Source organism: Aulostomus chinensis, chromosome 17 (assembly GCF_037954235.1).
Source record: "Aulostomus chinensis isolate RoL2024-O1b breed Wild chromosome 17, RoL_Achi_v1.0, whole genome shotgun sequence".
Taxonomy (NCBI): Eukaryota; Metazoa; Chordata; class Actinopteri; order Syngnathiformes; family Aulostomidae; genus Aulostomus; species Aulostomus chinensis.
This window is the reverse complement of record NC_141336.1, coordinates 22,395,855-22,411,230: the sequence shown is the minus strand read 5'-3', so window position 1 is coordinate 22,411,230 and position 15,376 is coordinate 22,395,855. Positions and strand designations below refer to the sequence as shown.

At 44.5% G+C, this 15,376-nt stretch overlaps 1 protein-coding gene across 4 annotated transcripts in view; it reads left to right on the top strand.

Moving 5' to 3' along the window:
- The window catches only part of LOC147246812 (AT-rich interactive domain-containing protein 1B-like), a 169,818-nt gene extending 155,311 nt beyond the window's left edge, over positions 1-14,507 (top strand). For all 4 annotated transcript variants that reach the window (XM_086183316.1, XM_086183314.1, XM_086183313.1 and 1 more), the window contains 10 exons: positions 193-408; positions 1,057-1,285; positions 6,597-6,738; positions 7,699-7,868; positions 8,737-8,863; positions 9,017-9,133; positions 9,232-9,307; positions 9,758-10,490; positions 10,694-10,824; positions 11,159-14,507. In XM_086183316.1, the coding sequence (XP_086039442.1) occupies positions 193-408; positions 1,057-1,285; positions 6,597-6,738; positions 7,699-7,868; positions 8,737-8,863; positions 9,017-9,133; positions 9,232-9,307; positions 9,758-10,490; positions 10,694-10,824; positions 11,159-12,952 (3,735 nt within the window). In that variant the 3' untranslated portion in view covers positions 12,953-14,507. The remainder of the gene's footprint in view (positions 1-192; positions 409-1,056; positions 1,286-6,596; positions 6,739-7,698; positions 7,869-8,736; positions 8,864-9,016; positions 9,134-9,231; positions 9,308-9,757; positions 10,491-10,693; positions 10,825-11,158) is intronic.
- Positions 14,508-15,376: the final 869 nt, after the last annotated feature.

The window sequence follows — 15,376 nt, the reverse complement described above, 5'->3', positions numbered from 1 at the left end:
AGATGTGCCGTGGGGATGTGAAATAAGTGCACTGTATAAAGATGTTAATACCCATGGATGTTTTGACGTTGCATCGATGCAGTTGGATGGTTGATTATTGAAGCATCCAATCCTTAACACAGATACAGTGTTCATAAGGTCACATTCATGTGCCAAATCCTCACTTTTCTCCTTTCCTAAATCTCTTGCCAGAAAGCAAACCCGAACTCCTCCTCGCTCACTGGAGAGCAAATCACGCGGCTGTTTGAGCTGGGTGGGGAGCCAGAAAGGCGGAGCTGGGTGGAGCGATATCTGTCCTTCATGGAGGAGAGAGGAACACCAGTTTCCCAGCTGCCAGCTGTGGGGAAGAAGTCACTGGACCTCTGGAAGCTCTACATGGCTGTCCGGGAGATAGGAGGCCTCGCCATGGTAACGCTCAGGAGAACACACTGGATGTTGTTGCCATTGGAGAACATAGTCTCACCGGCAGGAAATTCACGTGCAGCTTTATGTTCTCCAGCATGTGGACACAAAAAATGGTCTAAGAAAGCTCCCCGTGTGCCAAAACCTGTGACACACAAGCAGAGACACCTCACATTACTCACAGCCAGATTAAGAGGACTTTCAGAGAAGTCAGGAAATTATAGTAAAAGGTCCAAACATGATGATGTGAATGCTTAAATATTATATGAATGTAAGCTGCTCCCCTGGGGGCTTTCTTAAGATGATTATTTATTCTCATTAAGCCGTAAGAGCATCTGTGTGTTTGGTCACTGATTTTATTTTGGAGCTTCATCTAAAAGGGGCTGCATACGGAACCAGTTCAGTTCTTCCACATCCCCAAAAATAATCAAGCCATAAAAAAAGCACTATATGGACAGGTGACTGTCAACCTTTGGAATTCACGAACCTCCAGAATAATCAGCACTCCTTTCTTCACAGGCAGAGTTAGAATTTTTTATACTATGCTGTAGCAGTCTATTCCTATTTGTTGAGGACCATAATGTAAGGAATTCCTAAGTCTCATTGAGTCTCAGTAACATGTTGTTCTCCTCCCAACCCTTCAACTCCACGCAGGTAAACAAGAACAAGAAGTGGCGCGAGCTGTCCACCACCCTGAACGTGGGTACGTCCAGCAGCTCTGCTAGCTCGCTGAAGAAACAGTACATCCAGTACTTGTTTGCCTACGAGTGTAAGATGGAGAGAGGAGAGGAGCCGCCAGCAGACAGCAGCAGTAGCAGCAGCGGCGGCAGCATGGCTGGGGGGGACAACAGGAAGCAGGTCAAGATCCAGCCGCCTTCACCCGGTAAGGCCCAATAACGAAACGCTTGGCTGGGTTTTTCCTAACTCCACTCTCCCATCTGTCAGCAGGCAAACAACAGGTGTTCCTGATCAGGCTACAGGTGTGATCTGTGTTCATGGCGATGGAGCACATAACATCACCACAGTAACAGCTTGGCAAAGGTGTCAGAAACTTGCTGGTGTACAACATGTAGGGCAGGAAACAGGAGGAAATATTGCTGTTGTTGTTTTTGTATCACTGTAGGTGTGAGCAGATAGCTTTTGGATTTGCAGCTGAGTGGATATCAGGGTCGTTAAAAAGGCTGAAACAAAAGTTGTGTTATTAGCTTGAGCGACTTGATGTGAAATGTTTTTACACATTCGCTACATCTTTAAAATCATGAAGCAATTAAACCAAAAACGCCTGGATTAGTCATGTCAGTGCACGTCGCTGTGGGCTTCCAATATGGTCGCCAGCTCTGAAAACAGGCCTCATCGTCTTCAATATAAGCAGATAAGAAAATGACCAGGGAGGAGGAGGGGTCGTGAGACTGCAGGGACTTGTGTTTATTTGGCTCTTGATGTCTCAGGTTGTTAAATCGAACGGTGATTGTAACATTGCACTGAGTTCAATATCAGATCTGCAGGACAGCACTGCAAAATCACCACTACAAAAGATCTAGTTAACAGAAAAGCACCGCAGTCCAAACAATAACAAATCAGAATGCAGCATTGATATCATGAAGACATCTTAAAACCCTGGAGATGAGTGAACATCGGCGCTGTTTGATGAAAGGATCCTCAGTTTAATGAAGGTGAGCTGTGATACCATCGCCACTTGTACCTGGAACCAGAGACTTGCCTTTTATTTGATTACAGAGCGACTGAGGTTAAGTGATATTGTTTGGGTGCAGGATTGCAACACAAAGGGTGATTTTATTTATTTATTTATCTATTTTTGCGTTAACTCCTCAAACTGTGTGTCTCTCCTTGCACAATTATGACACCAGGATCAGGAGAAGAGAGAGAAAGAGTTGGAGCGATACAGAGCGTAAGGTCATGCCTCTAATTTGCAGTGGAGATGAGAAAAGTGACCCGCGCTTTTAAATAGAACATCAGAGCACTTCACCTGCCTGAGACACAGCAGATTGCTTTTCCCGGTGGGTGGAAAAGAGCATCTGCCTTCATTTGCATACACATATACATATGCATGCACCACACACATAAACATGAATGAGTGTTGAACACTGTCTCATTAATACAGTGGATCTTAAAGTACCTCGTCTTCCATGTGAACTGATGGGACGGTTCTGTAGAGTTCAGACAATCACAAATGGTGAATATAGGTGACGTTCGCGCCACCTTTTCAACACGCAATCACAAACACTGCCGTATATGCAAGAGTGGTGGTCCAGATGAGAGCAGAACCTCCACAACAACCGTTCCACCTCCAAGCATCAAGCAGCTCCAGAACAATTTTCAGGCCTGCAGATGTTTTAGAGGAGTAAATAAGGGCAGCGTGTGGGCGTGGGTGGGTCGGTGTGTAAATACTTGTCAGAGTGTTTGTGGTTCAGTCAAGATTTAATGAGAAAATCATACAATCATAGTTTGGTTATTGTTTGTTTTGTGTCAAGCCATGTTGCTAGTTAGTCATAAATATTTTGTGTTAAGGTGGATTTTTGGGGTTTTTTTTTTTTGTTGTTGTTATGAGACAGATGTTTCCCAGAAAGTTCTGAAAGTTATAAACCATTATAAAAAAAAATTTGTTAATCATTACTTGTTTTCATAATTTTGCCGCTCATATATGACATTACATTCACCGGGGGAACTGTGGACATGAGGGCGATAGTGACTCAAACTGTCAGACTTTTGTTCCGTCTTAGACAAACATTCCCAGGAGTAATCAAAACTGAATTATTATAATTCTTTGTTTAGAGACGGACTTATTCTAGCTCTGTACGCGACTGAGGTACCTGAGGGTACTTTTGACATCTGACTGACGTTTCCTGTACAAAGGCCAGAGGGGTGTTTTTTCCTCAAAAGGAAATCCTTCATATTTGGCTGTCTGTTCCAGTTCTGGCGTTTGTAGAGCAGAAAGATTAACACAGGTGTTACTAATCACACGATGGCAATGACGTTGTGACAGCATGCCAGATTATACAATACCAGGTTGCCGCAGCTGAATGGAATGCAGCCACCGCCGATGATATTATTTACACCTGCTTCTCCAACTGTGGTGGGTCCAGATGTCTTCTTTGCTCATGTTTGTTGACTCATCCAACTTTGTTGTAGCGTAGCCTTGTTCCCAGACTTCAGCGGTTACACTATTGTATCATAACTGACAGCTCAAGATTTCTGCTTCAAGGCCTCACTTATGGTTCTGCAAAATCAGTGTCCTCTATTGAGTGTCATCAAAGCGTTTTTGGTACTTTGACTCTATTTGTACGCGTGTATGCATGCTAGGATTTCAAGTCTACACATACAAATGCTAAGTGATTTCTTACTCGACATGAGTCTAAAAATGTACCACAGATTTGCAGTGAAGGAATCAACTGAGTTTCTCTGTTTTTGCTCAGGTTTGATGGCCTGGTTCAAAGTGAAAGCTGTCCTACTGACTTCCTGCCAGCCTATATATAGACTGACAGCACAATGATGTCACTGAGGGAGTTTGTCCAGCGGGTGGGGGGTTGGGGTGAGGTGGTTGGAGGAGAGCGTGTCTGTGTGGAGAGTGATTAATGAGGACTGGAATGTAGAATGTAAACAAACCTGACCTCATCGTCACCTTTCATTCACAAAACTGGCTCAGCTGACAGACTACCCCCCCCCACCACCACACAACCACTGCCACCCCACTAGATTATGTCACCCACTGACACACACATGAAACATCAGCCACATGCTTCTTGGGCACACACATTTTTTTCCTCCTGTGTCATTCTTCTCTCCCTCTAAATGTGGAGCAAAGCACACTTGAGTTCACGCTCTTCTTCTCCACCCCCCCCCCCCATCCCCCACCCCCGTCTTCATACCCCCACCGCTGAGTATTAGGTATCTGACTGTCTGCCCGCCTGCTCTTGAAGAATGGCAAACCTCTTAACCTTGGCTAAACCCTCTGTTGTTTGCACTTGTCCATGTGGCGCACGTATGTGTGTGTGTGTGGGTGTGTGTGTGTGTGTGTGGACACATTTGTCTTAGGAGGGGATATCCCAGGAAATGAAGAATCCTTAATTCTCACCGGCACTTTGCCCTCTGTCCCACCTCTGCTCCTCCCATCATCATGGGATAACCATCTCTCTCTCTCTCTCTTTCTTTTTCTTTCTCTTTCTCTGTCTCCCATGATGTAGAGGCAGGGGGTATTGTTGAATAATTCAGAATTAGCATGAATTTTTAAAGCTTATGTCTTTCTTTTTTTTTCCCCTCCTTTGGAAACGTGTGGTGCAGGAAAAGGCCACTGAGGCTGTTCCAGAGGAAGGCTTCTTACACTAAATGCTCATTAGGATACTTTCGTATTCTCTCTTTCTCTGTCTTTGTCATCTTTTAACCGGAACAGGCCACACTTTCCATTAAACCTGCTTCAGGGAGTTTGTATCCCTTGGTTTTAGCTGGTTGGGGGCTCGTTGTGTAGCTGCACTCCTCGAACTCGACAGAAATTCACAGAAATGTGGTGTCACAACAAGAGAGCACACTAACCCAGTTTTTACCCCAGTTTGATTCTCAGAGTTGACGGATGATTCTTTAAGAGGGCTGTCAACAGCAACTTTGTCAAGCTCCTCATTCATCTCCAGATGAGGTTTTCTGGGGGATGAAGTTGCGCACACTTTTTTCTTAATCCACCCACAGTAAAGACTAGAGGAGGGACACAACTGCAATACTTTGCCCACAGTGTCACAATGTTACAATATCACAATGCAGTGATTATGGAATAAATGTTTCAAAACAGTTATCAATCTGATACACCACGATATCTGTACCTGATGAAGTTAACACATTTGTAATAGGAAAGCACTAATTACGTACTTATATGCTGCATTTTGATGTTTGTTTCTCAGAATTTTGACAGCTAAGAGGAAGCAATGTGCATTAGTTGCTCTTTAAAACACAATAAACTTTTCAAAATGGCAGTGGGGAATCTGTTCATAACAGCAGCTGTTGAAATAAAAATGGCAGTGGCTGGTGCTTGTCCATCTGTAATGTATAACAAGAAGAAATATCAAAATGTATGACAGTGATATTTTTTCCCACCCTTAGTATAGACACGTGTGCACTATATATTCTCCCATTACATCTGTGTCCCCCAGCTCAGCCCTCCGCATGAACCTCTGAACACATGATCAAGTCCACGGTTCCATATTAAAGAGCTGTGGGCCGTCAGAGTGCATAATTCCCTCGGAGAAATCTTGCCCTCCTCCTGCCTCCTTTCCCTACTCCTCTCTCTCTGCTTTGGCCTTAAGTCCAAAAATATCTCTCTAATACACAACCTGACCGCAGCCAAAGCCCTCTATGGTACTTCTAAAAGTTTAACCATCTTCAAGATCGCGTAGAAACACGATGGAGCTCAGCAGGCGGAGGGCACTTTTAGTTTTCCTCTGATTTTTACTTTTTTGCTCCGATGTTCCCTCAGCCTTAGTCTTACATCTTCACATGAGAAGTACTAATAAGTTTAAGGACTTCCAACTATTTGCAAGTTGACAAAGGGCAACTAATTCAGAAATGCATTTGTGGCTATGACTTGCTTTTTTGAATCAATAGGCAGTTCTTAAGATCTATTCTGAATAACAGGTGGCCAGGAGACGTTAAAAGGGGAGTAACGTGATCACTTGTCCAAGTTTTTGTTTGCAGTCTGGCTGCTGCATTTTGTAGCCTTTGAATTGTTTTCTGGTTCATGCCGGTTAACAGACCATTACATTCCATGCCATGTGCAATGGTTTCTATGCCTCTGAAACTCAGCGATGTGAACCGGTTTCGTCAGTTTCCCTTGAATGATAAAACTGATCTGACAGATTGTTTGCTGCCAAATAGGAGTTAGCTAACTGGAGGAAGTTAGCAGATGTCCAGCTTTGTTTTATTTATATATATATATATATATAATACACAAGTTCATTTCCATCATCGGTGACATCATCAAATCACAATGTTTTGTCTGACAAAAAGAGGTGGTCCCAATTTGGAGCCCCGGGGGACCCCACATTGGCTCTGAGAAGTGGGTGAAGCATGATCACCAGTACAAACAAAACATAAGTGGTTTGTTCCAGATAAACCCAACCCAGTTTCTCCTGATGAAAACGTTCTGATCTGTTGTAACAAAGGCCACAGCTAAAGCTCCCTCTGTGTTCCAGCAAATTCAGGCGGATCCCTCCAAGGCCCGCAGACTCCCCAGTCCTCTGGCAGCAGCTCTGCAGCAGAGGTAGCAGGGGATCTGAAACCCCCCACCCCTGCCACCACCCCTCTAGGACAGGTCACACCACTGCCCCTGACCAGGTAACACTGTACTGCACACTGTACTGTATCTACAGTAGCAGTGCTCCTATGAATCTGCTGATTTTACAACTGTTCTAATATCGTTGCAACCAGCGTTACTGCATCTGCCACTGCTTCGAGGTACATTACATTCACCTCTAATACATTCGCCCATATGCTTCCCAACAGGTTTCAGTGTAATAATATTCATGATATTCACAATTTGTTCGAAGGAAAGATGATGTATTTATTCCTTGGTCTAAACCTAAAGAGAACAGAGGACAGATGAATCCTGTGACAAGCAGAATTTGATAAAGGAGCTAAAATCGAGTAATCTTCAGAGCTGCAGATGAACTGCAGTTCACGAAGAGGATTTTAGTCATATAAAAGATTCCTGAATACTTAAAACAAATGTGAGAAACAACATAAACACTCCTTGCTGCTGTATCACTACTGCTGCAACTGTATGACCATCAAAATAAAAAAATTTGATGTCTCTGAAAAGATCATTTCAGCCTTTCAAAATTAATGGTCCATTTATTAGTTGTGTTACACGACAAGAAGAATACAGGTTTTGTCTGTAGTTGCTAATTTATTGACTTAGAAATGCATAATTTTTGCCACGTTACTTAGAGCTTAAAGCACTTTTTTCCATGGAATTTCAGTTTCATTTTTTGTTTGACCCATGCTTGGATTCATAAACATCAACTTTCTGCTTGTACTCCAGCCCTCTGAGGTGCATCTTCAACATCCACTTTTCTAGCACTAAAATCATCTTCTTTCCATCTTCATAAAAGCTGGAACAACATTGGCAGATAAAACATTAAAACTGACAAGTAAATAGAACCATTTCAATTTCACCCCACGCTCCTCATCAAATCCATATTTTCAGCTTGGCCCGTGGATGGTCTCCACCTCTCTCATACAGCGTCTCTCTCTCTCCCTCTTGTCCCTCCCCCCTGTCCTTCTCGTCTTGTCCAGGAGTAGTGTGAGTGTACAGGACCCCTTCTCGGAGGTCAGTGACCCAGCCTTCCACAAGCGTGCCACCTCCCTGCCCCCCTCAGCTCCTTACCAGCAGGGACTCAGCATGCCTGACATGATGATGAGGATGCAGTACGATGCCAAGGACCCCTTCACTGGCATGAGGAAGAGTGAGTGAGACAAACGTGACGTCCTTTCACACAAAATTGGGTTAAATTTTATGGTTTGGTATTTTGTGAAGTGGAAAAAATGTTGTTTCGATGTATTGCAAACCAAAACCAGTCAATTATTATATCTTTTCAATATCCTACTCACTGGACTATGCAGAACATGTTTGTAAGTTTTACTTAATGATGTGGTGGGGGAAGATTCCCAGACAATCTAATGAGTAATTTCCAAAATTATTTTATAGTAAAATGATGCATTTCATAATAAATGGAAAAGTCTTTATAAACTTGTTCCTTTTTCAAAATGTCTTCCAAAACGGTTAATCTGTCACCTCTCTCAACGATCTAATCAATTGTCTGGTCTACATGACGTCTCTGATCAGGACAGGTGTGTGTGTGTCTGTGTGTGTCTGTGTGTGTCTGTGTGTCTGTGTGTGTGTGTGTGTTTGAAAGGAGATTAAAACTGTTTGTTACACCACACAGCCCTCTTTATCAAATACACCAAGTCCTCTGATGTTCTTGTAGCTTCGCATTCGTCTCATCCCAACTTTGTTCATCGTTTCATCCTCCCCCTTTCAACCTCTCATTCTTTCCGTCCCGCTGTGATGCACCTGTTTTGACCAACTCATGTGGTTTAGTTTTCAGAACAAACAGAAGGCTGAGGAGAATGGAGTCTGAATGAACAATAGGGTTGATGTTAGCTTCCTAAGAGCTGCTGCCTGGCTCAACCATGGACAGTTGGGAATATTTATAGAGAAATGCTGCCACCTGCTGGCCAACAGAAGAATTTGATAATAAAGTGTTAAAAAAAAACAAAAAACAAAGCTCATAAAGTAACAAAATCTAATCCCCTTGTTCTCCTGCTCATCAGTGGCAGGAGCTGATCCCTACATGCCAAGCCAGATGCCCAGTGGTGGGATGCAGGACATGTATGGACGGCCCCCAACAGCCCTGAGCATGAGCCAAAGGTCGCAGTACCCGTACAGTTATGACAGGAGGTGAGCGCTGATGGCAGCATAATGTCCTTTTATGTCTTTAAAATCTCTCTAACATGAGCCTGACTGTAATCTTTTCCTAAACACACCACAAGTCTTTATAATGGAAGTTGCATCAACAGTGTGTGTCAGAATGTATTTCTGTGTCATCTCCAGACCAGATCATGTGATGGGGATGGAGGGGAGCATGGGTCCTCCTGGGAGTCAGAACAACATGGGGCCAAACAGTGAGGGAAGCATGTACTCCCCCAGCAGATACCCTTCACAGCAGAGGTCAGCATCACCGTGGGCGCTTTGGTAGAAAATCAGCTGACTAGTTTTGCTGATCATAAATTAGTGATTGATGTATTTCTCCTGCTCTGCTATTTCAGACATGATGGCTACAGTCAGCAGTATCCCAGCATGCCGTACGGGATGCACCCATCTGGGATGTACCCACAGCAGCAGGTGAGAGGCTCCAAAAAAAAAACAAAACAAAAAAAAAAACTCCAACAAAAGTTAGAGTTCAACACAAAAATGAAGAATAAGTGTAATGTGACTTGAAAATGGGGCTGGATGACAGCGTCTGTGGTCATATTCTATTTTAAACTCTACAGTTGGAAGCGAGTGTCGTCAAGTCTTCAGTTCATGAACAGATATAAAACAGAAAGAAGACTCAGAGACCTTCAGCACAGCTTTACTGGAACTGGGATAAACCGACCCAAACTCATTATCAGATTCCATTTATGTTTTAGTCGATGTCTAGCAGATGTTCCCAAAACCCTTCAAACTCCAACCCCCAAAGTAAAGCTGTTGGTGATGAAAGTAAAGCTCAGGTTACTCCCTTTTGCTATATTTTGTCAGAACATTAAGTGACAAAAGAGTCTTCACTAACTATGCACTTGTTTGCTTCAACAGGGCTACAAACGGCCCTTGGATGGCATGTATGGCCCCCCACCCAAGAGGCACGAGAGTGATATTTATGCCATGCAGTACCCCAACCAGCAGTCGGAGATGTACAACCACTATGGGGCTGGGTACTCTGGACCTGAACACAGACCCATCCAGGGACAGTTCCCATACCCTTATCCCCGTGACCGTATGGCCCCATCAGGACAGAGCCAGCACAGCATGATGGGTGGGGGGCCGACTCCTAACCATGCTGCTGATGGTCCCAACATGTGGCCATCCAGGACAGACCTTGGCTATCCTTACCCCAACCGACAGGGACCTCCATCGCAAATGCCACCTTATGGTTCCATTGGCAGGGATGATATGGATGGGCGTTCCGGACAGGAGCAATGGCACCGTCAGTCCCCCTACATGTCATCATCAGGCGGTATGCCGCCGCTATCATCACGCCAGCCCCCATCTTCTTATTCAAACTCCATGGGTAACCATCTTCCCAGAGCCCCAAGCCCAGGGGCATTCCAGCGCTCCATGGACTCCCGGATGTCACCCAGCAAAGCACCTTTCATGTCACCCATGAAGATGTCTAAGCCTGGAATGCCGATGATTGGCTCACAGGGTGCCGGACCATTGGGTCAGTTTCCTCCCAACCTGAGGAGGGACCTCAACTATCCACCAGGCTCAGTGGAGGCCGCCATGCCAATTCTCAAGCCTCGACGCAAGCTTACCTCCAAAGACACAGGTGAACTGAAGACTTGTCTGTAGAGGCCTTTCCTGCATAGGGATGTAAGATTTAGGGCTTGAAGTACTCTTAAAACAAAAAACAAAACAAAAAAACCTGTGTCCATACTACCTGAACATGGGGTAAAATGTTGCAAAGGAAGCATTTTAATCATCTGGGCCATGTCTGAACACCAGTATTTCTGGACTCTGTTGTCATTCCAGGAACGCCTGAGGCCTGGCGTGTGATGATGTCTCTGAAGTCTGGTCTGCTCGCAGAAAGCACATGGGCTCTCGACACCATCAACATCCTGCTGTACGATGACAGCACCGTGGCCTCCTTTAACCTTTCCCAGGTAAAACCAATTTCATGACTACACATCATTTTTGATTGACAGCAGAGATTGATTTGCCCACTAGGGCATGCTGTCACAGTCTGATATGTCTCTTTAAACCAGTGATTAAGCTTTTCTATTGTGAGGAGGATCGGTAGACTCAGTGGATGGAAATCATTTATTTTATTATTCTATGTACTTCTTAATCTCCTCTGCAGGATTCTAAATAGCCCAGAATATTTGAGAAACTGTGACTGTAAAGTGAAGATAGCTCCCTGTCTAATTATTCTTCCACCATGTGTGACAACTTTGCATGCCTGACTGGTTTACGCTCACATTTACTTTGTCCGTCCAGTTGCCTGGTTTCCTGGAGCTGATTGTGGAATACTTCCGCCGTAGTCTGATTGAGATCTTTGGCATCCTGGAAGAATATGAGGTAGGGACTGTGGCACACGAAAGCTCGCTGAGGTCCACTTCTAACAAGAAAGAAGGTCCTGACCATGACACCAACTGTACGGTCCAACCTGAATCCATGTCAGGCTCGGCTTCAGAGCTGCTGGTGGAGCCGGCGCCAGGCATCACGGAGGAACCTATCCCTGGTCCAGTAGAACAACCCTCGACTGAGGAGGATGGTGAGAGGAAAGAGCCCGAGGTGAACATAAAAAAGGAGGACAAAGAAAAAGAAGGAGAGGAGGAGAGTGAAAAAAGAGCAGAGAGTAAAAAGGAAGGTGATGACCAGCCTGTTGTAGTGGTAGAACCCAGACCCAAACAAGCTAGCAAATATGACAAGCTGCCCATCAAGATTGTGGACAAAGACGACCTCACTGAAGACATGACAGGTTACATCACAGAGTTCACAAGTGGGCTGCTACACTGGCAGGCTGGTGGAGGCGACTCCACCGCCCACATTCAGACATACTTTGAGCCCCGGAGTGAACCACCTGCCAGAGCAGATGAAAAGATGCACAGAGAAAACAAGCAGGACAACGAGATGGATGATGAGGGCAGGCAACCCAGGAGTCATATCACGGCTACTATTGATGATGTTCTGTGTGCCAGGGTTGACGCCCTCTCTTACGCCCACCCTGCACGCTCATTGCCATCCTACCCTTTCAGGGTGCATCCAGATGGAGAGCCGGACCACATCACCTTGCTGGAGGATGAGCCCCGCTGCCTGGATGAGGCACCGCTCTCCACAACGTCTGCTTGGCAGGACTCTCTGGCCAAGCGGTGCCTCTGCATCTCGAACATTGTCCGAGGTTTGTCTTTTATCCCGGGGAATGACTTGGATATGTCTCGCCACCCTGCTCTGGTTCTTCTTCTGGGCAGACTTCTCCTGCTGCACCACCAGCACCCAGAGAGAAACAGATCGCCCCCTAGCTACCAGAGAGATGAACAGCAGGAGAAGGGGCTTTCGAGTAGTAAGGAGGAATGGTGGTGGGAATGTCTTGGTCTGCTCAGGGAGAATGCAATGGTCACTCTGGCCAACATCTCGGGCCAGCTGGATCTCTCCACCTATCCAGACACTATCTGCCTCCCCATCTTGGATGGTCTTCTCCACTGGATGGTGTGCCCCTCAGCTGAAGCCCAGGACCCCTTCCCATCAGCAGCACCCTACTCCCAGCTGACCCCTCAGAGGCTGGTCCTGGAGTGCCTCTGCAAGCTGAGCATCCAGGATGGCAACGTGGACCTGATTCTTGCTACGCCGCCTTTCAGCCGTCAAGAGAAACTCTTCACGGTCTTGGTCCGCTATGTGGGACAGCGGAAGGCCCAGGTATACCGAGAGATGGCGGTTGCTGTCCTCTCCCACCTGGCACAAGGAGACCACACAGCTGCACGTGCCATAGCCATGCAGAAGGGCAGCGTGGGTAATCTGGTAGGCTTCTTGGAGGATGGTGTTAGCATGGCACAGTACCAGCAGAACCCTCACAGCTTGCTGCACATGGGCCATCCCCATACAGACCCACCTAGCATAAACATGATGTGCAGAGCGGCTAAAGGCCTGTTAGCCATGGCTAAAGTAGAAGAGAACAAGACCGAATTTGTTTTGTATGAAAGCAGATTGTTAGACATTTCCATTTCCTCTGTGCTCAACGCAGGAGTGATGGCGATCATTTGCCAAGTTCTCTTTCACTTAGGGAAACTATGACAGGAGGAGAGGCAGGTCTCGCATGGCAGACATTAAGACGGACAGAATATTTCTGTGTTTTTTCTATTTTTATTTATCAAAATAAGAAAAGATTTGCTTTTTTTTAAGAAAAAAAAATATCCACATATACAAAATCTATATGTATAGCTTCTGGGCCCTGTTTAAAAAGTGGGTTTGGGATTTCATTTTAATACAAATGTTTAATACCTGCTGGCGTTGGATTGCAACATTTGATATTTTGTTTGGCATTTGTTTGTGTTTGTTTACTTTTTCAGCCAAAGCTGCCACCAGATCTTGGTGCTGAGTTCTGTTGTTCCTTTTGAGTCGATGAGTTGTTGAGATGTTTTTCAGTTTTATAAATGCTATAATATACTCATCAACATTTTGTTAATGGAGAGTATTTATTTAAAATGTGACACTGTACAGTAGTTTGAACTTTTTGCCAGCAGTTGTGGGGGAAGAAAAACACTGACTTTTTACATTGAAATGTTTATGTCTCCGTCGCTGGAAGATAAAAATGTGCAATAGGACTAGAGCGAATGGTCCCTTTTGTCAACAAGAAGACGATGATGTAAATCTGTGATGACACCTGCAGTGGGTGCTTTAGGCCATGAGGAGGCAGCATTGCACCAGCCAATCAACACGAGAGAAGAGCGTCTGTCAGAAGAAGTGTCTAACTTATCAATCATAGCCTCAACGACTTTCACAAATGAACTTTGTGTTTCCTAAGCACTTGTGTTTCGTCTGTATTTTTTCATCACTGTATATAAACCGTTGTACAATGGACGAACATAATTCTTTCAGTCTCAATCACGCATAGCAAGAAATGGGACTTTCAGACTATTATAATAAATGCTTTTATTGTTGGTAAAAATTTGTTATTGTTATACATATTTTGTTAATGGGGTCAAATATTTGAACATGGCAGATGTAACTGATGTTTCAATGTAGAAAAAAAAACCTGTATGCATTGTATTATAGCTGAGAAAACAATCGCTTTGGTAATCAAACGCGGAAGTGCCAGGGTGAGAGGATCCATAGGAGAAGTTACATGAGAAAACTGAACACATTCGTTTGTTACCGTCCTCCATTCATGTCAACGGGCATATTTTTGAATCTGGGGAATGCTCTCAATGAAACGTGTGAAAAGAAACTTCAAAATGTCCTGAATGCTCATTGTAAAAAAAAAAAGAAAAAAAAAAGCCTTTTTCGTATGACTCTATGTCTCTTTTATTCAGTATACACATTTATACTCTGTGCTGCACATGTCACAAATAAATGTACGATGAACATCGTCAAGCACCGGAGACATTGCATTATGTCCAGACAATCTTAGGCCAATAAAACAGACATCAACTGCTTACTCGGGCTGCTGCTTATTGATTCCATTCCAACGACACATGCGGGTCTCAGAGGACATGTGAGAGAACCTGTTTGATACCTTTGTTATGACAGCATTCGCTTGAGGTCAAACATTTCACCTTTGAGATAAAGATCTGACCTCAGAGGACGCGAACCCGTCCATGAATGAATTTCAGTTTTATTTTGATCTCTAGAACAATACCAGGCCTTCTGTTGTCCGCATGGTGTTGATAGCTGCTGCTGCTGCTAAGAATAAGAATAATAACAATAGTCAGAGTCTTCAGAGTACTTCTTATGTTGGTATGATAACAGGATGAGGCTGGTGTTCACTGAAAGTGAGTCCTACCTGAGCACTGTCGACTGTAAGACAAGGACGCTGTAGGAGACAGTTCTGATTCTAACACGTCTCTTACAATCCCACAAACCACAGATACTCTTCTACGATCATCGCAGTGGTAACTAAGATTGAATTGTAGTTTCACAACAAATCAGTACTGCAGTAGTCCTCCAGGTGTCTGATCTAAGGGCTAAATCCCTCAGTTTCTCAGTTCTTGAACTTCAGTTTTTATTAAGCTGTCAGAAAATTTTCATGACAATCTCAGCCTGCCAGTGTGAAGAAAAAAAAACAAAACACTTTTAGTGGGCATAATTTGTCTGAAGCCTGTTGCCCCATTGGATTCCATCACAGCACGATCGGGGGCCGCAGGCAGATCTGCCTTTGCTCCATGCTGGAGGGATTTCGGATATGATTCCCATCACTCAGGTAGACTGAAAAAGATAAAAGAAATGATCCAGGTTGATAAAAGCTGGAGTTCCCCTTTAATGAATTTCTAAAGCTAAAACGGCCTGCTTGTGACTCACGGATGCTGACGTGAGGAGGCGTGACATGCTGCTTCTTTGTAAAATACCTGTAAAAATGACAGCGATCAAATGTGTGGTGATATTACGATCAAATGACACTGACGACATGTTCACGTTGCAGTCTGTGTATAAAGATCATGTGTCATCATTGCACCCAGGAGACCCCAACATAAGATTCACATATCCTCTCATGATATTCAC